We start from the raw sequence: 27023 nt of genomic DNA on the forward strand, positions 1-27023 counted from the left end.
ATTTAATCCTTAGGGTTTTTCTTAGGAGTAAAGATGAGAACACAAACCTCCCTTTGCTCTCAAAGAGGCCGGCCACCTTGGAGGGATCATCTAGCAATCAAACTCCTCCAAGGTCACTCATTTCTTCTACAATATGCCTTGGTGTGGAGACTTAGAGGTTCTCAATTTTGGGAACTTGGAGAAACCTTTTCATCCATCCAAATCCATGGATCTAAGATGCAAGGAATGAAGGCCCTCTCTTTGGGTGATTAGCCTTTGCTTATGCAAAGAGGAATCTACAAAGGTATTGATTTCTCAACTTACTTTGTTTTGAGTTGAGTCTTGGTTCACCTATCTACTAGGCTTTGAAGTTCATGGGTTAAGTTTTGTTTTTGAGTGCATATAAACATGATTCCGCCTTTTAATTGTTAATTGCATGTTGTTGATGTTGCTCAAATGAACTTGTTTTTCACAAATCTTCCTTCACTTTCACTTTTTTAAAAACTAAGAACTGGAACTACTTTATTCAATTTTTCAAAATTTGCTTTCAATTTTTAGTCCTCCTAAGCACTATTCTAAAAATCCTCACCTAGGCGTTAGGCGGCTGGCCATCGCTCTGATTAATGCCTAGGCGTTTATAAATTAAGAATTGGCGCCTAGATCTGCTGGCGCCCACCTAAACCGCCTAGCTTGCCTAGACTCGTCTAGGCAACCGCCTAAGTTGCGACTCATTTTGATAGAAAATAGATAACTTTAATTTTGCATTTTATTTTTTTTCAATAAATTATAAGAGACTTGTTGAATACTTAAATGAACACATATTTTATGCTTGTCCTCCATGTTTTCATTATGTTTCAATATTTCATAATAAATATGTCATTCTATTTTATAGTTTAGGATGAAGTTATATATATTCAAGTATAAGCAGACACTTATTTATACCAAATATAATAGATTTACTTAAATCCGTCTAGCCCGCTTAGGAGTCTGCCTAACCGCCTAAGCGCTAGGCTCCAGCCCGCCGTCCAACTACATCCTAGCATTTTTTACAACCTTGCTCGTAAGTTGTTCATTTGTCTCTAAGGTTTGCCTCTAAGGTTGGTCCGATGTCGGAGAGGAAGTAAAGAAAGAGCAATAATTGTATGGATTGAGTAAATATTGTCGGGTGCCTTTACCATGAATTTCCCTTGCATTGATGATCAATGTGAACCCTTTCCACTTTCCTTTTCTTTCCAAGTCAATGAACCGTTTTAACTTTTAACCACCAGCCCGAAAACCAAAAGAAAAAAAGCATAAATTTGATAACTCAATTCGTTAAGAACTTTTTCATCATGCACTCGACATCTCGAATTTAGTTCTTCTTTTATCGACATTACTCGCATAAAAAGTAACAAAATGAAAAGAGAAGAAAATTGAATAAGAAAACCCGACAACGAGAGGCCCAAAGTTATTGCACATCCCGGAAAAAATAGTGTCTGCTACTGCTTGTATTGTATTTGTAATTTAATTGCCTAGTGCGCTACCCACGAAATCTACGTTACCCATACTAGCTGGCCTAGGCCTTGTGCCTGCCTCCCAATGCAAAATTAAGTTGAATTTCAAAATATCACATCATTAACTTGAGAGATTCTTTTATATTACAAGCGGTGCACCGTACATCATATCTTTTAATACAAGTAGAAAGTGAAGAAAGATACTTTTCAATGTCACACAATTGTTTATTACGATTGTTTTTACTATAACGATATATTTTATATTAAGGGAATGAGAGAATTCGGCTAAATCACACAATTAGCAATCTAAGTTCGTATCGAATTCACCATATTCAAATATAAAACTTCTTAATTACAAATAAAGAGAACTGTCACTAGATCTTAGTTTATTGCGATTTAACCTGAAAAATCTCTCCATTCACTCAGATTTGAAAGTGCAGGCAGCAGAGAGATGCCATCTCAGGGGAAAGAAAAAAAAAAAAAAAAAAAAGCCTATCTTATTGGGACTTTCTCCCTCAAGCTGAAGCAGCATCACAATCCCCCCTCTCCAGCAACAAACCCCACAACAATCAATATTCAAAGAGAATAAAACATGGGAGTGACCCTGTCCCCACCATTACTATTTGTACATGTAAAATTCTTAAGTCCAGGTTCAAGGGTATTTGAATTTCTAAAGTCCAAGTTCAAAGATATCGGCCTCCACTAGTTTTGAGGGAGTGAATGGCATGTATTGTGCAGAAATTGTTGACCCCTTTCCGTGCCTTCCCCTCTTACTAAGCAACATCCTAAATTGCACTTATAATTCTTCAAGTTTACTCAAGTTTGTAATATCATCCTTTTCTTCTACTTTACTCAATTTTGTACCATTCATCCATCCTTGTAGTTTCTTTGTTGTACTATTGTGTTTGTTGTTTCATTATGCTAGCACTATTAGTCCAGGCTGTCTCAAATGAGGTAAAATTTCTTCTAACTTGAATTGTTTAAATGTGAAGATTAAAATTAAATGAAAAAATCAACTTAATTGACGAGTTGACCTAAAATGAAAACGAATCAAACAACGGTGCAAATGAAACCAAGGAACAATTATAATAACAAAACTTAAAAAGATGTTGATATTACCGCTCTACAAAAATCATTTTAGACCACTCCCGTATTTTTGTGATTGTATGTGCAGAATAATTTTTTTAAAGTGCCAATACATTACTCAAAAGCGAAAATTTTAAGTGAACTATGTAGATTATTAGTGCAATTTGGCACTAAGTTAAAGCCATTACATTAGTAATGAGTTTTGGTTTACCCTCCAAGACATGTCAACATGAAGATGCGTCCAACACAAGCTGAAAGTGAGCATCAAATTTTCACGTTTATCACATAACGAAAAAACAACGAGGACCAAGCATTATCTCACTGAGTGGAGTCGATTCTATCTCATTGAACAAGGCCGGCTTTATCGTGCCGAGTGAGGTACAAAGAATTGATCACATAACACAGCCAGGGACTAATTGGAAAAACAAGTTAGGCCAATGATTTATTTTACTCCATTATAAGCAAAACAGCAAGATGACGAGCAAATGAGGTTTGTTTACAAATGTACCATCTAAACAAATTGATACATACCAAAATTAGCAAAGATTGTTTGTTTTCTCCTTGCATTCCCCAAATCTGTCCATGCAAATTGAATCCCTTTCAAAACTTGGTGACAACGAAAAAACCCATATCGAACACTCAATCCTTTTGCCTTTTCATCTCATTGCGTTCCAGATTCAAACCTCTCCTCGAAAATCCTAAAAAATCCATATTAAAGTTGCCGATTTTCACTTGAAAAAGTCTTTTAAAATAAATCTTTAAGCAATTCTCATCAAACACCATGCTTGTAATCATAAAACAAAAAGAGAGAAAATTTATATATTTAAAAGTGAAAAGAAAATTGAATGATTGATCATCATGCTCATCAAACGATCAACAGCATAATAATAACAACAAACAATCAAAGGCATAGAGCCGTACATCGAAGATCATGACCGTCCACCCCACCGCCCAAATCCCCATCCACATCCAACGGTGGGAAATTAAGATCGAAGGGCAGCGGGGCCTTGCGAAACGACGACGACGCAACGAAATCCTCGTCGTCCTCAACCACTGATGACGATGAGTCGCAGTCGCTGTGGCAGTCCTCCGGAACCATAGGCGGGGTCCTCGGCTGTCGTTTAGGCCGTGACAACTCGGCAGCCATCGTCGTAAATTGAGGCGGCGGCCGGGGCCCACTGAACGACTCCACGGTGGAGCTCAGGCTGCTGGATGCGGGTCTCTGAGGATGTACAACCGGATTGTCCTGAAACCCGTAACCCGACCCGAAAAGCTTTGCCTCGATAGCTGGGTCGGTAGGGTTGTTGTAAAAGGGCGGGTAAGCACAGGAGATCGGGAAGTTGGTCTTGGCCTTGGGGCCGCGGAGGATCCGAGCGGCGGCATCATAAGCTCGGGCGGCGTCTTCGGCCGAGTCGAAGGTGCCGAGCCAGACCCGGGTCTTCTTCCACGGGTCCCGGATCTCGGCAGCAAACCGACCCCACGGTCTTCTCCGCACCCCTCGGTACCGGACCTCTTTTCCAATACTGGGTCTGTATCCGGTGGGTTCGGCCGGCGGCGCTGCGGCTCTCGTGGCTGCTCCTCTGCCCCTCCTCATGGCCAAGAATCGGGCTTTTTAGAGTCTGATGGTCATAGAAACAATTGGGCGTCGGAGGGATATTGATTGGGGATATTGAAATTTGGGTTTTAGGGAGGAGAGAGAGAGAGGATATGGGGGTAGGTTTTCTTTGAGGGATGGGTGGGAGAAGTACTGGAGGGCACCAGCACCACCTTCTCTTCTACACAAAAAATATGTTAAATAATAATGATATTTGTGATTTTTTTTTTTTGGGGGTTTATTTAATAGCCTTCTTTGGACAATCACCAATAAAAAAATGAGCAGATTGTCTGCCCTTCAATTCACATCTTTTTCTATTTTGTGTGGTCATAATTAAGTTACGTTATATTTTATATTAATTTTTTTATATAAATAATAAAACAAAAATCAATAAATATATAAAATATTAACATATTTTAATTATAACCGCACAAATAAAAAAAAGAAAAAAAGAGCACCGAGCAGAGGGGTGGACAATCTGCCTCCATAAAAAAAAAAAGCCAGCTTCAAAACTGTATTGAGTGATAGCCCTCATTGACGATAGTGCCCTTCACTTAAATACCACTCATAACAATTACAACAATACTTGGCTACTCTTAATCAAAATTCTTTGTGTTCGAATTATAGAGTTTTATGTTCATGATCATAACTTTTCATATTATGAATCACTTTGTAAAAATTATTTGTGCAAAAAATAAATTAAAAATAAGGTCATTTGGCTAATTTATTGTAGCAAATACATAAACAATACACAATAACTAAACAACCTTAGTTTTTAATTGCTTTTTTGCAGAGACGATTTTTATAGAGTGATTTATAATATGAACCGTTCTGATCATAAACACAAAGATCTATAAATCGACAAAGAACTATTTTAAATAGAAACTCTTACTCATCATTTGAGTAGCCAAGTATTATTTTCGACAAACTTACCCAATGCTTATGAATGATGATTATTTTGGTTTAGCATTTTTGTATTAGCTTATGATGGTTAGCATGCATAGATATCTTTTGTAGGTCATGGACGATGAATTTCCACTATATTTACTCAATTCGGTGATAAGTTTGTTGTTTGAATTGGGAAGATATTGTATTTACAAAATATGTTGTCACTTCAAACCTAGAGATTAGGAAAGTATATTTTTATTTAGGTGTGTGTTATCCACACCCTCGTTTTTACTTCTCACACACACTTTGTTGATTTCTATCATTTCATCTTCTTCAATTCATCCGATTCGACAGAGAAAAATTAGAAGGGTGTGTAAGTAAAAAAATGTGTGTGAATATCACACCCCTTTATTTATATTGAGACCAACTCAATGGTTGGGTTAAAATTCAAAATTTAAGTTTTAAACTCAGTCCAAAAATTCTCTAATCATTGGGCTAAAAAAAAGATTTTGGGTTAAAACTTTTTTCTAGGCCAATTCAGCTTAAAAATGAGCTAAGATTAGTGGTTGCGACCCAGCGTTGAGACCCAGTTGCTAATGCTATCGACCACTTGTAGAAAGACTAATGATTATTTTTTTTTTTAACGGCCGACATGGTCGGATTGTAGGTTCAACCAACGGTCCAAATTCAGTTTTAAAAAAAAATCAAATTTATAAATACATTAAATCAAACGATTGAGATCGAATATGATCAAATCTAAAAAATAAAAAAATAAAAATCTAACAACACAAATTAAATCCAATGGCGAATATTATTGAAATCAAAATTCACTCAAAAACTCTATAAGTACTTATGTATTTGTCCAAATGTTCACATAAAAAAAAATCTAATTATGCACCTCAAACTTTCTATGTTTGGAAGAAAGAGAGAAAGAAAGAAAAAAAAAAAAAAACTCTTATAAGAATGCATAATTACATTTTTGAAGTGTCATAATTCCCATTATTTAAAAAAAAAAAAATTGTATTAATGAGGAGCTGAAAACGAAACTATCATGTTCAGAGCTATAATATAGATGATCTCGACATAATGATTTGGAGGGAATATGTATCTGATGTCGATGGAGTATGCAAATGACATGGGTGGAATATGAACGTAATAATGACAAAAGATGAAGATAGCATCGACATAATATGTATCGCACTGTCCACAGCTGGTGCAAAATATGATTATTCAATTGAGCACTGGATTATACAACTTTCATTTCATCACAATTGCAACTAATAAGGTTTGAAGTTCACCATACTTTAAATTGAGCAACTGAAAAATAGAAGCAAAAGAAGGCAGCGTTTAAAGCTCCAATGACTTCTTGAAGCTTTTAAACTAACCTTCGCGCAAACGCACAGATGCAGGGTGCAGTATTATAGGTTTGCTGAGAAAAGTAGTTTAAGTTGTCAAGTATTAGCTCACAAGAAATGCTAAGTGGACTCTTTCAAAAAGAATTCTTCGTGGACTCTCAACCACCAAAGTTTAACGTTAATTTTAGTTTTAACTTTATAAAACATTATGCCAAAAACATGAGGTGATAGATAATCCATAAAAAAAATTCACTTTTTCTTTTGGGTCAAGGAAGATTTTATTAACACCAAAGATACATATTACAAACAGAAGGACCACAAATAGAGAAACATAAACAAGCAAAAAAAGGGGTCAACCAGACAATCCAACAAAAGTTCAGCCAAACAGCTAAGGCCCAACGACGTAAAAACACAAAATCGAGAAGTCCACTACACTCATCTTCATCGGAATAGTACATCTTGATCTGCACCAATCCACCCTATCACCGAGCATCACCTCACCAAACTCATCATCTAAACCCGAACAGCTTCTCCGAGTAGGAAAGAGAAGTGGTAAAGAGAAGTGGTAATGGGATGCCAGAAAGATAAGAAGAGAAGGACATATCAAGACGTAGAGGAGGGGGAACACAGCAAAAAAGGGGAAAACTCTTACAGAAAGAAGGGAAAAACTCTCACGGTAGAGAGAAGTTAAAAAAAAAAGGGAGTTTTACCGATACACTCCTAGTACTGTTCATTTTTAACAAAAATGACATTTTTCCTCTAAAAAGTCACACATGGTACTATTCACTTACAACACCTTTTTGTCCTTTTAATTAAAACTCAAAGTTTTCAAGCTATTTTCATTAGTTTTTCTTAAAAAAATTCACTTTTGAGAGAATCTCCTTAGAATTTCCTTTTCCTTCTCATCAATTAATCCATTGAGTGAAGACTACTTGATCCTTCTCTTTGCGTGAGATAACTTCTCTATGTGTGAGAGACTTTCTCACCTGTGTGTGAGTGCTCCCAATTCCATCCACTTGCTCTGCCACCGGCCTTAGCAGAGGCCAGGGGTTGGTGGCCTCCCTTTTTCTTTTTCTTCTTTTGTCTCTCTTCCTTTCTTTGTGAGCTTGGCTTTCTCCATGTTTTTTTTTTACCGTCTTTTTTGGTAATCCCCCTTGCGACCTCTTATCTAACCTTTCATCAGTCTCGCTCCTACAGTCCCACTTCCAACCTTCCCTTTTCCTCTTCTCCATCAAGTTTTTCCACTTCCATGACTCTAATCCCGCCATTTTTTGACTTTTCCATTTGCTTCAGTCCTACATCGTTCTCACACATGTCTGATTCTACAACCATCTCTTCCACCCGCGTTTTGCTGTTTTCTAGGCAGGTGTGCAGAGCTTCAGCTTATATGGTGTCCACACCACCACCTTCCAATTGTATGCCGTTTTCGGCTTTGTTGCTGGGGGAAAGTTCTTTCCTTCTGGCTTCTTTCTTTGGTGGTTGTGGTTTCGATTTGTGTGGCGTTTGGTGGAGGACGATGGAGCCTTCTTCTTTGGGGATGTGTTTGGTGAGCTCTCTGGTCTGGGATGCTGGATCGGCGGTGGAGGAAGCTAGTCTTGTAAGGTTTTTTGTTTTGGGCCCTTCTTTCGGGTTGGGCTTTTGTTTAGTATTGGGGGTTCACTTTTTGTTTTGTGTTTATTGTGTATTTGGGCCCTTTTGTCTGTAATTCTCTTTCTTGGTAATGAAAGTTACCTTTGTCCAAAAAAAAAAAAAAAAAAAAGTAACAGAGATATAAACTGATAACACTCATTTTGGTTACTATGTAGAATGCTTAGCTTAATAGGCTAATAGCTTGCACAAAAGAGAACAAGTACAAATTAGCTAATTTGGAAAAATGAAAATTAATGAAAAGGATTTGAAAACTTTGAGTTTTAATCAAAATGACAAAAATGTGTTGTAAGTGAATAGTACTATGAGTGACTTTTTTGAGTAAAAATATCATTTTCGTTAAAAATGAACAGTACCAAAAGTGTTTCGTTAAAACCCCCCATTTAAAATAGGCTTTGTTTTATTGGTAGCTTTGTATTAAGGCTCCTAAACCCAATTTCTCCCTTTTTTTTTTTTTTTTTTTTTTTTTTTAAACTTCTCTCCTTCGTTAGAGGTATACTCTCCTTTAGTGTGAGAGTTTCTTATCACCTGTGTGTAGCACTTTCCAAATCAACCATCCCTTCTCTTCACCGGCCCTAGCTCAGGCCAGGGTTGGTGGCTATCGGTTTCCCCTGTTTTCTTTTCCTCTTATGGTCAGTTTTCCTGCGTATTTTCCACTGATCGTCTCCGATCTTTCCCTTCTCTCATCTTCCACCTCCATGGTTTTCTTCCTTCCTCTTCCTGCCCTTCGAATTTGGCTCTGGCTTTCTTCAACCCCATATATTTTCGGATTTGTAATCACAATCTATCAACGCGTTGCGACGCGATTCCTTCTAGAAGTGCGTAGAGTTTCGACTTGGGTGTTTAGGGTTTGTTGTTTGGTTTTTCTATTTTTGGGCTCAAAACCTTTGTTTGGGCTTTGTTTTGGGGGTCCATATCTTATTTTGTGTTTCTCTTGTAATTGGACCTCTTTCTTTGTAACATTGGTGTGTTGTTAGTAATGTTATTACCTTTCTTCCAAAAAAAAAAAAAAAAAAAAAAAAAAAAAAAACCTAAGTTCTCTAATCTTATATTGTATTTTATTGTGTTGAATTTAATTGTTTCAAGGTTCTGGGTTCTCTGGCTGAGATGAAATTGGCCCTTATGTGGTCAAAATTAATAGCTTTTTCGGTTGTTTCTTTTTCGTTGGTTTCCTTAGAGAAATTTTTAGGTGTACCGGGTACACCAAAAAAATTTGGTGTACCCTCACTCATAATGGTGGACCCTACCCTCACTTATTTTTCAATAAAAAAATAAAATCAAATTCTAATGAGTGAGGGTACACCAAATTTTTTTGGTGTACCCGGTACACCTAAAAATTTCTTATTTCCTTGGTTCTTCCTTTCTCGGTTTCTCAACCTCTCTCTTGCCCCCACAAACCGACCCGGACTCTATTGCTCTGCCCCTTCCTTTATCATTCTTGTTCACCCAAATGTTCTTTTCAAATTTCGTATATTATGAAATTCTTTTCAAAAATGCCTTTTTCAGCTTTTCCATTGCATTCAAATCTAATTAGCATGTCATATTTAGTACTATAGTTAAGTATTAATTCCCTTAATTATAAGTGAACGTTAGTGCTACTGTTTAGTGTTTTTCTTTTTTAATTTTCAATGTCAATTTACTACGAGTTTAATATCAAATTATTTAAAAGGATAAATTACACAAAATTACCTCAACTTTAAGTTTAACGACACTTTCATACCTCATCTTACGAATTTGTGCCAATGTCAGACTTCCGTCAGTTTTTCTGTTAATTTCTCTATTAAGTGCTGATGTAGCTAGAGACGGGTCCACTTACTAATCCAAATGGATTAAAAAAAATAAAATATTAAAAAAATTAAAAATTAAAAAAAAATTTTAATATAAAATTGTAGGACCTCTCTCTCTTCTCTCTCTCGCCTCTCTTCTCCCTCTATGTGCACCTACATCCCCCAAACCCAGAAACTTTCCCACCCGTCCCTCCCCCCTAACCTTCCTCCACCACCCTCTCTCTCTCCTCTCTCTTTCTCTCGCCTCTTTCTCTTCTCTCTCTTTGGGCACCTGCATCCCCAAAATCCCAAAACCCAGAAACCCTTCCCACCCGTCTTCCCCACCCCCTTCTCCCCACCTGAGCCCACTCCCAAATCGAACACACCCCTCCTCCCCACCCGTCGATCCTCCGTGTCGAGCCCCACCAAATCAGGCCCTGCATTCTCGTCGCCTCGCCGCTCTTGTCCCAGGCACCCGCTGCCAAAAAAAAAAAAAAAAACTGGATTTTTTTGGTCCAATTTTTTTAAAATAAAAAGGTGAAGAATGGACGAAGGAAGAAGACGAAGAATGGATGAAGGTGAAGGTGAAGGTGAGAGAGATAGAGAAGAAAGAGAGAGAGAAAGAGAGAGATGGAACGCATGGGAGAAAGGGACGAAAGGGAGAGATGGGTTCGGATCAGGAAGAAAAAGGAGAGAAAGGAAGAGAATTATTGGGGGTGGTCCCACATGTTTTAAAATAAAAATATTAAAATAATTTATTTTTAATTTATTATTAATTTTATTCACTTGATTAGGAAGTGGGTCCTGTCTCAAGCCACGTCAGTATTTAACAGAAAAATTAAGAGAAAAACTAACAAAGGTTTGATATTGTCACAAATTCGTAAGATGAGGTATGACATTGTCACTTTTAAAAGATGAGGTATGAAAGTGTTGTTCGACCAATAGTTAAGGTAGTTTTGTGTAATTTACTGTATTTGAAATTTACCAAATGACCCTTGTTCTTTTGACTTTTCTAATGTGTTCAAGCATAAATATACTTTGTTATATAGAACTACGGTTCAATAATAATTATCTTTATTTATAGGTTAAAAATGTCATAAGTTCGAGTTCACTACTCCTACATCATTTAATTAAGGGGATGTGTTATCCACACACCCCAAATTACTCCTCACACACCCCTTATTAATTTATGTCCGTTGATCTTCTTTGTTTCATCCGATCCGACGATCGAAAATTAGGAGGGTGTGTGAGAAGTAAAATGGGGTGTGTGGATATCACACCCCTTTATTAACTGCTTTGTGAATACAAAAGTACATTTCTTTTTTGGGTAAAGTACAAAAAACTATCTCAACTATTGGTGTCACGACACTTTCATACCTTATCTTTTAAAATTGACAATGTCATACCTCATCTTTAGAATTTGGTCCAATGTTATACCTTATGTTACTTGGCCGTTTACTTTTCAATTAAATGCTGACGTGGCTTGATTCGGGACCCACTTTCTATTAAAAAAAATTATTAAAAACTAAATTTTTTTTAATATTTTTTTAATATTAAAATAATAATAAAAAGTTTAAAAAAAAAAAAAAACCCTCATTTCGTCCCTCCCTACCCCCTCCTCCCCTTCCTCTCTCCTCCCCCATCTTCATCTTCTTCCCCCACCTGCAAACCCCAAAAAAAAAAAAAAAAAAAAAAAAAAAAATCCAATTTGTCTTCCCGCACACCCACACTCAGTTTCCCCCTCCCCACCCCCTCTTCTCCCTTTTGCAACCCAAAAAAAAAAAAAAAAAAAAAAAAAAAGCCCAGATCTCGTCGGCGGGAAGATGGGTGCGCAGAGAAGGTGGAGGATGGGTGCGGAAAAGGATGTGGAGAATGGATGAGAGTGGTGGATTTGGGGTTTGATGGGTTTTCAAAAAAAAAAAAAAAAAAAAAAACTTTTCTTCCTCCTTCTCCTGTTTTTCCTCTTCTTCTTCTTCTTCTTCTTCTTCTTCTTCCTCCTTCTCCTTCTCCGTCTCCTTCTTCTTCTTCCGCAGGGGGTTTTGATGGGTTTTCAAAAGATGAGGTATGAAAGTGTCATGATACCAATAGTTAAGGTAGTTTTTTGTACTTTACCCTTCTTTTTTTCTTGGTTGTTATTTTATCATATGATTTTCTTTATTTGTTGGTGAGTTATATTCACTGCTTTGTGTTGGGAATTTGGTTTGGGTGAATGAGGAGAGGGGTTGAAAACTTGAAGGCCAACGAATAATGGGTGTAGGCAAGGAGGCAATGATTAAAAGGGTGGAATAGTAATTTGCGGTAACTTTATTTATTTTGTTTTAATTTTTTTGGTACAAAGAAGTCATCTTTCAAATTCAGATCTCACATTTCTCTTCATGGTGTACCAGAAACATTTTCTTTGGATTTAAACTTGCGTATACCTCAATTATACAAAACATATTATGTGTATGTAATACATTTTTCCTAATACAAAAATACATTTTGGTATAAGGCATTTGTTTTCAATGTCACGACTTTGTTTTCAATGTCAAAAAGGCTCATTTCTTGGCTGTAATCGTTAAATGACAAATTCAAATCATGCATACCCAAAATGCAATATATTCTTAGTTATTCAGCCACATATTGACATACGCACATTCAATTAAGACTCCCAAAGAACGTAATTAGGTCCTAGATTTTCAGCATGCTCCCCACATAAGTTGTGTCGATTAACACGACTTTTTATTGCTTAACCCAAAAACCACTAACTTTTCGTGTCGTGCCTAATTTTTTCATGTCTAATTGCAACCCTCGCCCACTAAATTGGCAGGTATTTTCTTTTCATATAGAACCAAAAAATTGGGTTTGGAAGCCTAAAAGCATCATAGTTATCACTTCGTACTATGGTCTAGTAGTATTCTTCTTTACTTGTAAATGAGAGGTGTTAGGTTCTATTCTCGTTAAAAGAGAATTTGAACCACATTATTGCTAGCACAATGTAAACACCTCCCAGGTTCCATTTTCGTTAAAAGTGAATTTGAACCACATTATTGCTAGCACATTGTAACCCCCTCCTTTTATTTAATATAGATAATATCGTTTGTTAAAAAAAAAAAAAAAAAAAAAAAAAAAAAAAAAAAAAAAACGTCATAGACATACTTCAATCCCACAAGAATTGCCGGAATCCTAATTGGGATCGATCACATTTAATTGCAGAAGAGAGAGGACAACGTTTTGGGTTTGCAAGATCAACCCAGGTTTGCCTGATCTTGAACAACAACCGAGCCCATTGAGCCCAATCTACAAAAGCTTAATGAAAATATTACGAGAAAATGCACAAATAGATCTGTCATATTCATTTCTTGATAAATATGTTGCACCTGAGTAACTTAAAACTTATGCATAACAATCTAATTTTTTTTATTATTCTACATAAGTAATAAGACTATTATGTCATATATTTTAATTTTGAACAGAAGCTTTGTAGCCTACCATAAGATAATTGACATTGACACAAACAAAAGGCAATGGAAATGCAGACTGGAGACGTAATACATCGAGAAATATGTCAAACCAAACACAACTAATCGAAATTACTATATTCATTAAATAATGATGATAACAATAAATAAATAAATGCAAATACAAATGTAATAAAATGGGTGCCTACTGCTCTATAATCCATATAAATGTAGCACTAAAATATAAGATAAGTCCCAACTAACATCAGACTCCTATCAGAATAATTACTCATCAAACTAAAACAACCCTCATCTTAATTTCTTCCTTCAGTAACCTGTCGGAAACTCGCACGTCCCATACTCTGTCAACAAAACAAAACAAAACAAATTTAGTATGCTTAGTATAGAGCCATTTTAACGTCGAATTGCGTGTTAGATTATTACTCGTAAAACAAAATCCATCACCGTTTTGAGTAACAATTGATCAATTTTAGTACAGGCCATTAATTTGGTATGGTAAGAAAAGTAAAATAATATAAAATTAAATTAATTAAATCATGAAATTTAGAGATGAAATAATAAAGGAAAGTGTTCCGTACTTGGAGGTTGAGCAACAACGTAGGCAGCTCCGCCGAAATTGCACGTGCCAGTCCCGCGCGCTCTCTTCTGATAAAAACTGTTGAACGCATACGAAGCGTGCGCCTCGAGCGTGTTAGGAGTGAAACACGTGGACCCCTCCTGAATCGGACGACAGTCAGCTCCTCCCTCCCCGCAAGCATAATCCAGTGCGGCCTGAAGCTTCTCCTCCCCTGCCTTCGCATTCGCCACGCACCACGTGCTCCCGGCGGAAGGCGACGCAGTCGGGACCAGAACCTTACTCTCATTGGCCGGAGATGACTGGTCCCCACTCAGGCCGGCCGCCGTAAACGTTATGCCGTAAACCTTCGTCTCGTCCGGATAAAACAGTCCGTAGTTCCTCTCCGATGTGGGCCCGGGCTTCTGATCCTCGTTAAACAGGGCGAATAGATAGACGTTGAGTGGGTCCTTTGGCTTCAAGGGGGTCCCACCTCCCGTCAAAACTCTCCTCACCAAGTTTCCATTATACGCCGCCGCATTGGCTTGCCCTGAGCCAATCTCGTTCTCGTCACCTTTGGAGGGCCATCCGGTCTCAGTCACCACCACCTTTACGTCGCCGTGTCCCACAGCCGACATGGCGGCGAAAACGGCGTCGATTTGGGCCTCTAGCAAACTGTAGTATTTCAGGCCGTTACCCGAGTCTGGATTTCCCGGGTTGGTCCGGAACAGAGCGTAGTCGAGAGAAATCTTGTCGGAGGTGGACTCGTACGCGAAAAACGGGTAGGCGTTTATCATCAAATACGACGACGTCTTGGTTAAAAATTCCAAAAGGGGTTTGATGACGGGTTCGATTAAGTCGGGTTTGAAGGCTCCGGCTGAAGGCGGGTACGAGGAATTGAGGGCGCTGAGGGCAATTGGGGAAGAGAGTTTGATGGAGCTGAGGTTGTACTTGACGAGGGAAGACTGGATGTTTTTAATGGCGGGGACGAGGAATTGGGTGGTGTTGTTTGGGTCGACAAAGACCTCATTGCCGACGGCGATGGCTTCGATTTGGGTTTTGGGGTGGTAGTGGGAGATGTTGGATTGGACCCATTTGTCGGCGAACGAGGGGTCGCTTGCGGCGGAAGAGAGGAGATCGTTGGGGAGGGCGACGACGACGCTAATGCCGGAGTTAGCGAGGGCCGTGAGGACGGTGGCGTCGGTGTCGTAGAGCTTCACCTTGTTGATGCCTTGGGATTTGAGGAGTGCCACCACTTTTTCGGGCGGCGGTAAGTTGTCGGCTATCCGGCCGTAGTTTATTCCAACAGTACCTGTTTCTGCAAATAAAAAACAAAAACAAACCGATTAAACTTAGTGAGTTTCATTTTACATCAAGGTAATTAATTAGCAGAAAATGTACAAAAATTGTACTATGACATGCAATAGACTAATGAACAGTTGAACGTAGGATCAAAAAATTAATAAACAAGCATATATAACATACAAGGATTTTGATATATATACTATAAAGCGGTGCATGCTAGAAAATCTCAACAAACGTATATGCATATATGAAAAATATTACGTACCAGCGGAAGCTGCAAAGGCGAAGATTGGGAGGAGGAGAGAGAGGAAGAGAGGGAATGGGAAGGTGGCCATGCCTATGCTCTGGTTTCTGAGAGAAGCAGAGCACGAAATGATTAGGGTTGATGGGAGTTTTTGTTAATGAGTATTTTAGGGTTTATTTATAGACTGAAATATTACAAGGTGGTGGAGTGGAGATATTGAGATTGAGGGAGGGAGGGAGTGGGGTTAGTGGGAAAAGAGAGGGAAGGAGGTGGGATTGAGTTTGTAGGACCCACGTGAGAGAGAGACATCTGCCAATGGCAGAAAAATGGCTATTTCCGCTCCCACATTTCGCAACGGGCGGAAGCACATATCAACACGACCGTTGTTTGTTGCATGCTGTTGGTGTTGGGTGTTTGGTTTTTTGAATAAATTCTAGTATGGGTCTCCTACCCCATCTGATCAGGGTTTATCTTTGTTTTGACCGTACACGTGGCGCTTGATTGAATCAGACGGATGGAATATGTGGTTTTTCGTTTGAGGGGTTGTGCGTTTGGTGGCCGACTTGTCAGTGTCACGATGCGTCAGATCCATTGCTTGCTTGCTGCATGGAGCTTGCACGGATATTGCAATTATGATGTTTTAGGGGGAAATGAGTGTTGTTTCAATCATGTCCCAAATGTGAACGTTGGTTTGTCTTCTATGCTTTGTTTTCTTTGCTTTCTCCGAAGTATTAGGCCTCGTTTGGTAGCTTGGACTGTACTAATTATTTCTGTCGGATAGAATAAATAGCCACCGGATAGTACTGACTAAATTAGTTGGGTGTTTGGTGCAATATTGGACTAGTGACTGTATTATTTATATTGTGTTTGGTATTATACTAGATAGGAGGAATCAAACTTAAAATTTTTTTTAAAAAAAAAAGTGAAATCATTTTTTTGTTCCCAGATCTCTCCGCACTCCCCAAACACCCTCCCTCTATCTGTCCCTTCTTCTTCCCCGACTACATAAGAATCCCAAATAATTGTTCCCCAGCTCTCTCTGCCACACCCCCCAAACTCCCTCCCTTTCTCTCCCATATTCTTCTTCCCCGACCAAATAATCCGGGCGTTTTGGTTGGTTTTATTAAGCGGGTGTATACCGTGTTATCCTATCCGACCAGTTAAATTAATCCGGCGCTTATTTAGTACGAGTGAACGCCAAACACTCGAGTCCGTATAACTAATCCTATCCGATCTTTTATCTGATCTGTCAAATAGGGCCTTAAGGTCTTGCGAAAGCTAATTGACTCGTGTTAAAACATAATGGATCTCGTGGGTTAATAACACTTAGTAGTATAACTGTTTAACACGAGATTTTTGGAATTTTAGAATTCGTAAATATCTCACCCTCATTTAACAAAATATTATTTGATCCGTATTTGGTATTTTAAAACTCGTAAATATCTTACTCTCATTTAACAAAAATAATCTTTGGTCCGTAATCGAAGTCAGCCATATGGATGGAACTCTATGTTAATATATACCTTTATTTTGTTATCAATCAATGAATCATCATCACGAATCATATAATATTAAGAGATTATATTCACATACCTCAATTACTTCTTCCATATCTTTTTAATTTTTTAATATTGTTCTATCAAGTGTTAGTGGTGTGTAGAAAATATTAAAAAAATTAAAAATGTATGAGAGAAGTATTTGAGGTGTGTGAATATAATCCCTTATAATATTTTGGGGTCAATGCCGTACAACATTTTGTCAAGAAAAGAATGTAAGAAGATTTCGTATGATTCTTTCTAATGCGGTACTCCAACTATATGTATTATGTTATAACGTATATTGTTCAGATTGTTGAGCTAATTAATTAATGAATATCAAATGTGCTCGATCATAAACCACATTCACATGTATTAGAAGAGAATTAAATCTTAATGGAGTTATTTATTCATTTTGCAAGACACAAAGGAAAAGAGACACAAAAATAAATAAACTCAAAAGAATATGATTCTCCAGATCTCTTCTATTCGGATCTTTTAGATTCTTTATTCATCTTCGTTCAACCGAAAATCAAACGGTCAAGAATTAATTTCCTGTTCATCTTCATCTTCTCTTGTTCATCTTCGTCCATCTGCACCTTCTCATGTTTATCACCTTTCATCTTCTTACATTTTAACCTTCTTTTGTTCATTTTCTTCCCTCTGCTTCCCTTTTCTTCATATCTCTCTCTCTCTAGCTCCATAATTGAAGGATCCAAATGAAAGAAATCCAGAGAGAATCTTAGTCCAAACGATAGCGGCTAGATTGTGATGTCAATTGTCCAAAACAACTAAAGTACATAATTACGTCCCAAAAAAAAAAAAAAAACTAGAGTATATAATTGTACAATAATGAATTAGATAAATATTGAGCCCATATAAATATCTTCTTACTTAATATTAAAACCATCAATTATAATATTATGAGGCCATAAGACACAAGTTTTGTTATGGTGTATGTAGATTGGTTCACATTGCTCCAAAATTCCAAATAGTTCAAGGCAAGGGATAATGTATGCAAATTCTGGGTTGGTTTAGTTTGGAAAATCCAAATTAATTAAGCTGTAAGCATGGCTTATTCTGACCAGATGCATGCGTGCTCAAAACTGCTCAATTTCGTATTTTCCGCAACTGTACTACATGTCGTATTACTTAAAAATAATTTCCCGAAAGCATTAATTTTGTATTATTTTAGTTAATTACCTTCCCTGGTTTGATCATGTGAAACCAAACAACTCATTTGTTTTTAAGTAGCTGGATTAGCTAGATAGAGACCCTACCAATTATGGTTTAGGGTTGAAAGAATATCAGAGAATCAACAACGTTATCATTTACAACGGCTCATTAACCAGGTACTCTGCTGGTCTCTCGTAGTCATCATTGATTTGTTACTTTGTGAGACATATCAATCTAACCCCTAAGTAGTTGAGGCCTATACATAAGATACCTTAACTCTCCCAAAACACAAACAAATATTTACCAATTGGATATCTCCAAATTAATTAAGAGGAAAGACTTCAGTCTTCCCCAAGCGTGTGTCCCCCTCTTCCTAAATCTCATGTGATTATAATGAGTGATATGGAAGAAAGGAATATAACTCCAGGCCCATGCAAGAGTCTCTCAAATTCAGTAGTATGATTAGTTATTTGGGGTTTTTTTTTTGTTAACTTATAACGTTGAATCAAATTGCATGCTTTCCAACACACAAAAACGCTTTTTGTATCATTGGGGACCTAGATCTAACAAAGAGACATTTTAAAACACACTTTATAGGTGCATTTTCATAAGTAATATCTTTTCGACGAACATGCTTTGTAATGAAATATTGTTAACGAAACTACTACAAACTGGCTATGTAGGTTTTGATTTTGTGGTGATTTGGTCAGATCGTCTTTTCTCCAGAAGAGGGTTGGCGCTACGCACATTTAGACAATGATAAAGAGGCTAATCTCGCATAACCCTTATGTGTGGTACTTCTTGTACAAGTGTGTGGTCATTCTTTCTCCAATCTTGGCTCTAAATCTCTCCTATCCCCATCGATTAAGAAAGGAAAAACCATAAGTGGTGCTGAGGTAACAACGCGCGTAGAGGTCATCCCTTTCCCATGCTCTATACATATATATTTGGAATTTGGTTTTCTTACTGAATACGCTAGAAGTAGGTAGTGTAGTTGGGAGGAAATGTGGAAGTTAGTGAATCATGCTCAAACTTGTTCAGCTGGGAAAGGGAGACAAATTTAACTCCATTACTTTAACTTGTTTAGAGGGCAGCAGTAAACGCTAAAAGAGGCAGGTGCATGGGCTATTATTTGGTCCCAACATTCATTAGGTTGGTTGGTTGCCAGAGATTAATTTCTGGTTACCAAAACGTATACAGAGGTGCATGTCGACACACATTATACACCCCAAGTGTTTGGGATTATTTGGATACTTTGTCACTTTAATGCGGTGGTAAGTTGCCCACATTTAATTAACTACAATTTGTTGATTGCATGCAGGATATTTCGTTGGGACATCTCTTTGCTTCTCCGCTAAGAATTTGTTGGAGATGCGAAGACTATTTGTTTTTGGATATTATTTCGTATGTGTGTTGCGTTTTGGGATTGGGATTTGGACAAGGCTTAGGCCTTGAAACCCTAGGAAACATGTGTGCAGGATTGGCAATGAGTCAAAGCGATGATGGGTAATGCCATTCTCATCTTTATCTCTATCTCCCTCAAGTATTTTCACTTCATTCTCGCCTTCATACCCGTAATTTCAAATTAGGAATTCACCATCGTTCCCAATGGTAAACGAGTTACCTGCCTTACCACATTAGTATTTCCTTCAACTAAAAAACTAGGACCATTTTAAAAAATTAATACTTACAAGAATAATCATACAGTAATTTGATCATTAAAAAGTACTTTCTAATACATCAAGTCCATAAATTTTACTTTCTGTGAGAAAGAGTTGCAAGTAAGCCATTCTTTAACCTCTACATATATATATATATATATATATATATATATATATATATATATATATATATTATATAGGTGATTTTGTATAAAATCAATAAAAAGTTTCACTATGGATGATTTTACTGGCCTAATTTCTCAGCAGCAAATTCCATGTTCTACTGCTAACCATAAAAAGAGTACAAAAGGGGTGGAAGTCGAGCAGGATCCCGGTGCCAAACAAAATCCAGGATCCCTTCTTCTTATTGCAGGTAGTTTTCTACCCAATTATGCTAATTTACGGGTTAATTAGTGTGCTAATTAGTTTGATGATTTGGGGGTTTGATAATTTCTTTCTATCAATCTTGTCTTCTCACCGCTGCTTCCCACTTTAAATTTTCGAATTCTTTTTGCCGTTTAGGTCTTTATTTCTAGGTTTTGATTTGTTTTTCTATAATCTTTGAGGTTGTTTTATTGCTCTTGATTTGTTTTGCTGGGTTTTTTAGAATTAATTGCAAGTTCTAGGGTTAGGGTTTTCGAAAATTTGGGGTTTTCTTGGCCTTGTTAAATTAGGTTGGGGAAAAGTTAGATTGTTTTGTTCAAGCTCGGTTTTCCACTCTGGATGTGTCCTTTTTAATTCTCGAAGAATTTCCAAGGTAAATTGAGTTCTTTTTTGTTTAATGGAAACTAAAATTGATGCGGAGAAGGTATATGGAAACTTTTATGGAAGGTTTTTTTATAAGATGTTTAATTGTAGCCCTACTCGTAGGGCTGGTGGTCTTTGTTTAATTTGGAACTCTTGCAAGGTTGTAGTTACTGTTATCGCTTCTACTTCTCGTTATTTGCATTGTTTAGTGAATGATCCTTGTTCTAATCAAGATTAGTTTTTAACATTTGTGTATGCTTTTCCTAAAAAGAAGTTACAGTTGGAATTGGGGGAGGATATTCTTAAACTAGACCCTAAGAATAAACAGTGGTGCTTAATGGGGGATTTCAATAATATAGTAGACATAACTGAGAAGAAGGGTGGTTGCCAAGTTACAACTTCTTATATGACCAAGTTCCTCAATTTTTTAAACAAAGGAAACCTTTTATCTCTAAATGCTTATGATGTTCCTTTTACTTGGTGTAATAACCAAGTTGATAACAATAGAATTTATGAGATATTTGATAGGGCATTAGCTAATACATATTGGTTAAATGAGAATTTGAATTATAACTTGCATAACTACCCAATTTATGGGTTTGACCATGGACCTATTCTCTTAAGCTACAACTTAAAAAATTGTTATAAGAATAATTAACCTTTTAGATTTGAAGCTATGTGGCTTCTTCATCCTCATTTTAAGGATTTTGTTAAGAATGCATGGCAATGCAATGGAGTGTTTGGTCCTATTGAAACTTTTAGGGCATGCGCTGGGACATTCAAATATATGGTTAAAGGTTAGAATAAAACAATTTTTGGTAATTTAAAGGAACGTAAGGAAAAAAAAATAATTGGGGACCTTGCTGAGGTGCAAGAAACCATCATGAAAAACCAAAATGTTGATTCAAAGATTGATTTAGAAATAAAGCTTAGTGAGGAACTTAATTCAATTCTAAGACAAGAAGAAACCTAAAGTTAATTGGCTGCAATTAGGTGATAAGAACACAAGATATTTCCAAATGGTGGCAACTGTTAGAAAAAAGAGATATGAAATTAGAAAGATTAAGGATACTTGTGGGTTTTGGTGGGATGAGGGTGAGGGTCTAGAATAGGTTTTTGTGCAAGAGTTTAAACTGTGGTTTTCTTGTGATAGTCCCCATGCTCTCGTGGATATCTCTTCTATTGCATATATTATTGATCCTTGTATGGACAATCATCACGATGAACTTTTACTTAAGCCTGTTGAAGATATAGAAATTTGGAATGCAGTTAAGAGTATTGGTACGCTAAAAGCACCAGGTCTTGATGGAATTGGTGCAAGTTTTTATCATAAATGCTGGGATACAATCAAAGATTCGGTAAGTGCTATGGTTAAGGACTTCTTTGAAAATAATACTAGCTAGAGGCTAATTTATCATACCAACATTGCCCTTATCCCAAAAGTGGAAAATCCGGAGGTGGTAAGTAATTACAGACCAATTAGTCTTTGCAATGTGATTTATAAAATAATCACGAAATTATCATAAAAAGGTTCAAGCCACTTCTTGACCATTGCATATCTAGAAACCAAGGGGCCTTTGCTCCAGGGCGTTCTATTCATGATAATATTTTGATTGTGCATGAAATGTTTTCTAGTTTTAAAGGTAAGAAATGAAGGACTGGAGCAATGAGAATCAAGCTGGATTTAGAGAGCATATGATTATCTTAATTGGGAGTATATCAGGTCTGTACTCCTTAGATTTGGTTTTGCGGAAAGATGGGTGAGCTTAATTATGGAATGCATTACTTCAACTTCTTTCTCAATTTTAAATAATGGTTCTACTCATGGTTACTTTTACCCTAAGAAAAGAATTAGGCAAGGGGATCCTTTATCACCTTATATTTTCATTATTTGCATGGAACCGTTGATTAGACACTTTAATGAAATGGCTACTACCCCTAAATCGCATGTTGGTATTCTTTCCTTTCCTGGTGGATTTAGAATATCATATCTAGTTTTTGCAGACGATTGTTTGTTATTTGCTAGGACAACTACAAAAGGTGCTAAGAATGTACTTCATGTTCTTAATATGTTTGCCAAAGCTTTGGGTCAAAAGGTAAATTTCCACAAATTCTCGCTTTATTTTTTCAGAAAATACTAATGCTCAAACTAGAAATGCTATTGTGAATGTTTTACATATTCAACATAAAACTACCATTAGCAAATATCTGGGCATTCATAATATTGTGTTTTGGAAAGATCCAATGAATGAATGTGAGTTAATCAAAAGAGTTAAGCAAAAGCTTGCTGGGTGGAAAGCTAATACTTTCACTAAGGCAGGATGACTAACCCTCATTAAGTCCAACTTATCTTGTATGCTGAACCATATCATGTCTTGCTTTAATGTCCTACTCGAGTAACTAAGAACTTAAATAATGAGTGTAAGGACTTCTTTTGGGGGGAGAGATAGGAAGTTAAAACCTATGGCTTGGAAAAAAGTGTGTACTTCTAAGGATCAGAGGGGGTTAGGTGTAAGAAAAGTAGATCATTTCAATAATGCATGTTTGGCTAAGTTAGGATGGAAAGTTTTAAAGGATGAAAACAATTGGTGGGTGCAAATTGTTAAAAGAAAATATTTAAAGAAGGATAATTTTTTTTAGTTGCAAAGTCAAGCAGAACCACTCTTTGGCTTGGAAAAGGGATTTTGAATAGTAGACATGTTATCCTTTTTTGGACCCATCAAAGGGGATTTCCTTGTCCATTGTTCCAGCTAATTCCTAAAAATCAACGATAGAACATAAATTGGGACACTAAAGTGAGTGAGTTTATTGATAATAAAAGTTGGGATAGAGTTCATCTCTCCCAATGTTGGAATTGGATGTTGTGAGGAAAATCTGTCTAATGCCTATTTCCCTTCAAAATAAAAGGGACAATTTCGTGTGGGAATACTCATCTAATGGTGAGTTTTCAATCAAGTTAACGACTTGGATTTAGAGTAATAATAATCAAGAAGTTAAAAGGCAGAAGCTCCTTAAGAAGATATGGAAGTTATTGATACTTCCGAAGGTAAAAAATTTTGCATGGCTTTTTACTCATGAAAAGCTACATGCTAGAATGAGATTGAGTAAATTTATTCAAAATATCGACAAATTGTGCCCTATGTGTGGCAATAAGGATGAGACTCAAAATCACATTTTTCTTAATTGCAGGCATGCTAAAGAAATGTGGAACCTCTCTTAGGTAAGTCCTTGGAAGAATAATTTGACTCAGTTTAATAATGTGTTGGATTGGATGGAACTAATTGACAATGTTGAATGCAATGATTTGAGTGATCTTAGTAAAGTGATTTTGAATTGTTGGCAAATATGGAATGATAGAAATAATAAAGTTTTTAGAAGTATGATTCCTAATCCGGCTAGGAGTATCTCCATTGCCGCAAGTTTAGGCTTATCTTTTTTTAAGGTTAATTGTAAGAAGATCTCTAGGGATGATCTTTGCCACCAACACCCCATTTGCTGACGTCCTCTTCCCCATGGGTATGTGAAATTAAACTTTGATGGGTCGGTTAGTTTGGATCGATCTGCAGTTGCTTTTGTTCTTAGAAATGAGGAGGGGCAACTTGTTGGTGCTGGGGCATTGAACCTTGATGGAGCCACCATTTCGGTTGCAGAGGTTGTTGCTTTATAGGAAGGGTTTTTGTTCTCTTGGCACAAATGTGTGAAGAAGCTGATGGTGGATTGGGATTCTAAGCTTGTTATCCAAGTGGTGCAAGGTGTTTGGATGCCCCCATGTCATCTTAAACCTGTCATAGAGGACCTCAAATGGTTAGCTTCTGAATTTCAGCACATCAGTTAGAACTATATTTATAGGGAGGCTAATTTTGTGGTGGACGCATTAGCTCATGTGGGACTCACTATAGCCAACCCACATTTTTGGGATTTTTGTCTTCTGAATGTGGCATGGGGGCTTTTGATTTTGATTGTATAGGAAACAGTTGTATTAGAGGTTTTAAGCTTTAATAAATTTCTTCTTCATTAAAAAAAAAAAAAAAAGTTTCACTATAAAAAATATATTAACAATATTTGTGTTAATGATAAATAGTTCAATCATATATTGTGATACTTAAATGTATTTAAAATAAACAAAAATTACAAAATTTGCTACTACAGCTGACACTCACTTCAACTGATCCTCTTTTCTCATATTTTTTATATGTTGGAATAGGTCAATACGGATTTACACACTTCAACGCAATGTCTGTATCATGGTTTTGTTTTTTACATTTGAATTTAAACTGCTGCGTTGTAGTGCCTATTTCCTGGATTATTTATTTATTTATTTATTTTATCACTCACACGCCTTCTACGCTTCACACCTCACACAATTTTTGTTTTTTACATTTGGATTCAAACACTTCAACATAGTGTCCCTTATCCTAGTTCTGTTTTTTACATATGGATTTAGACGCTGTGTTTCAATGTTTGTTTTCTGGTTCGTTTTTCCATCCCTCAAATGCCTCCTACACTTCAGACCTTGCGCGACACTTGTTTTTTGCATTTGGAATCAGAAACTTCAACACAGTCTCCATTTCCTGATTCCATTTTTAAATTTGAATTCATACATTATGTTGCAGTGTTTGTTTCCTGGTTATGATTTTTTCCATCACTCGTACGCCTCCTATGCTTCACACCTCAAACGACTTTTGTTTTTTACATTTAGATTCAGACTCTGCGTTGCAGTGCCCATTTCCTATTTCTCCGAAGGCTAATGTACACATGTGACCACTCGTTTTAGAACCCTGTTACCACCATCCATTTTATGACCTCATGGAGGTCGTTGATGGTTCTAGAAGGAATCGTGTGAATTATGATGTCATAATTGCTAATTGGCTAAGCCGTTGGCTAGGTACGAGCCACCTAAGACCTTTTGTTCTTCTAATATCTATCCAATTCGTTGATTAACTGAGAATGAGCCAGTCTAAGAGAACAAAAATTTGAATATGCCCAACCATGCCATGCACTAAAATTAAACAAATATTTGAATTGAACTTTGTTGATGCACAAAATCGGCGAGGACTGTGGTACAACAGAAAGTGTGAAGTTTATGACCTTCGTTAGGTTGCTCTGGTCATTAGTGTGGATACGTATGTAAATAAATAGAGACAGGGAAGCAAATAACACAAGATGTATCGTGGTTCACCTCAAGTTGAGGCTACGTCCACACTGGTGTTGATTCTATTTCACTATGTAAATGAATGTTGAATATACATGGAGGTTGTAGAGGCAGTGTTTGCTCTCTTTGCTCTTCTGTTTGCCTCTCTCCTCTAGTGAGTACGAGGGAGCCCTTTTATAGAATAAGGGTTTCCTCATTTCTTACATGAATCATGGGCTAAGTAATGAAGCCCAAATACTGAGGCCCAATATATGGTATAACAGGAGTCCCCCAGGTCTTTAGTCAAGAGAGTCTTTTGGCTAGAGACTTCAAATTCAATCCATGTGCGGGTCGAAGTGACTAGATGTCATCTAGAACTAGTACTCAACATGAAATGGTGCTTAACGTAAAGCAATACTCAGCTAGAAGTAGCACATGTTGCGAGGCTACTCGGCTAGAGGCAATACTCGCGGCGAGGCGGTTGCTCGGCTGGAGGCAGTGCTCATTGCGAGGCGGCTCGGCTTGTGGCGTTCTTCATTGCGAGTATGCACTCGACGTCAGCGTAAGCTCATTATGAGTTAACTCTTGACATGACTCGGGTCTGCTTGTCGGGTTCACATATTGGGTCTATGTGTCGGATCCACGGTCAGGTCCATAAGTCGGGTCTTTGAGTCGGGGTCATACGTAGGGTCTTTGAGTTGGGTCCATAAGTTGGGTTCGTGAGTCGGGGTTCGAGCTCAAGGGTGTCTAAGCTTGACGATGTCTAATCTCGTAAGTGCCCGAACGAATGGGTGTCCAAGCTCGCGGGTGTCCAAACACATAGGTGTCCAAATGAGCGAGTGTCCGAGGAAGTGGGTGTCCGGTCAGACAAGAGATTACTGTTCAGACTAAATCTTTGTCATCATAAGAATGTGGCTCATCGATCTATAGGTTGGTAGGCTTCTTTAATCAGTGACACTGTTGATCAATAGAGCTAGTTGCTTAATAATTCCTAACAATAAATGACAGTATAAGTATGAATGCATAATGAATAAATCAAATTGACAAAGTTTGTCAAGGTAAAATATTGTACTATGTGCCTACTATAAGTAAATAATTTATTCAGTTGTGTGGTAAATCACATGTTGCATAAGTGACATGGTTAAAGGCAATCACCTGACACTAGGCAACACTTTAAGGTTGCATAAATAAATGCCTATTTAAACATGTGTGATGCGACTAAGATTAGTGAAATCAGAGTTATGGATTTGGGAAGCATTCTTAGCATAATAATCTTAACATGATGGATGTAGGGATAATACACACATATATATACATGCATAACTATACATATATATACGTGCATAACCCCGTATTGTGTATTGTGCCCTAACATTCAAACAATGAAAATAAATGGTTTGAT

At 37.1% G+C, this 27023-nt stretch overlaps 3 protein-coding genes across 4 annotated transcripts in view; 1 reads left to right on the plus strand and 2 right to left on the minus strand.

The window, feature by feature from the left end:
- The window catches only part of LOC137715753 (small ubiquitin-related modifier 1), a 67405-nt gene that overhangs the window by 30936 nt on the left and 9446 nt on the right, over positions 1-27023 (plus strand). The window lies entirely within an intron of this gene.
- Positions 2956-4336, minus strand: LOC137715699 (ethylene-responsive transcription factor 3-like). Of its 2 annotated transcripts, none has more exons than XM_068455039.1 (2): positions 3480-4336; positions 2956-3256 (listed from the first exon to the last, which is right to left on the minus strand). In XM_068455039.1, coding segments are annotated over exons 1-2 (675 nt in total). In that variant the 5' UTR covers positions 4153-4336; the 3' UTR covers positions 2956-3254. The 2 variants fall into 2 exon arrangements, with proteins under 2 accessions (XP_068311140.1, XP_068311141.1); XM_068455040.1 differs by having other exon boundaries at positions 3224-3246.
- LOC137715507 (glucan endo-1,3-beta-glucosidase 14-like) lies at positions 13372-15530 on the minus strand. Its single transcript, XM_068454856.1, has 3 exons — positions 15393-15530; positions 13848-15140; positions 13372-13610 (listed from the first exon to the last, which is right to left on the minus strand). Exons 1-3 carry the CDS (start codon positions 15460-15462, stop codon positions 13576-13578), a joined length of 1398 nt encoding a protein of 465 aa, XP_068310957.1. The 5' UTR covers positions 15463-15530; the 3' UTR covers positions 13372-13575.

Source organism: Pyrus communis, chromosome 14, assembly GCF_963583255.1.
Source record: "Pyrus communis chromosome 14, drPyrComm1.1, whole genome shotgun sequence".
In the NCBI taxonomy this organism is placed as follows: Eukaryota; Viridiplantae; Streptophyta; class Magnoliopsida; order Rosales; family Rosaceae; genus Pyrus; species Pyrus communis.

Bases quoted from the DNA above. Each gene is read 5' to 3' on its own strand.
- LOC137715507 (XM_068454856.1), bottom strand. From the start codon at position 15,462: ATGGCCACCTTCCCATTCCCTCTCTTCCTCTCTCTCCTCCTCCCAATC. The intron at 15,141-15,392 runs GTACGTAATATT...TTTTATTTGCAG, and splicing joins CGCCTTTGCAGCTTCCGCTG to AAACAGGTACTGTTGGAATA. The intron at 13,611-13,847 runs GTACGGAACACT...TTTTGTTGACAG, and splicing joins CGTTGTTGCTCAACCTCCAA to AGTATGGGACGTGCGAGTTT.
- LOC137715699 (XM_068455039.1), bottom strand. From the start codon at position 4,152: ATGAGGAGGGGCAGAGGAGCAGCCACGAGAGCCGCAGCGCCGCCGGCC.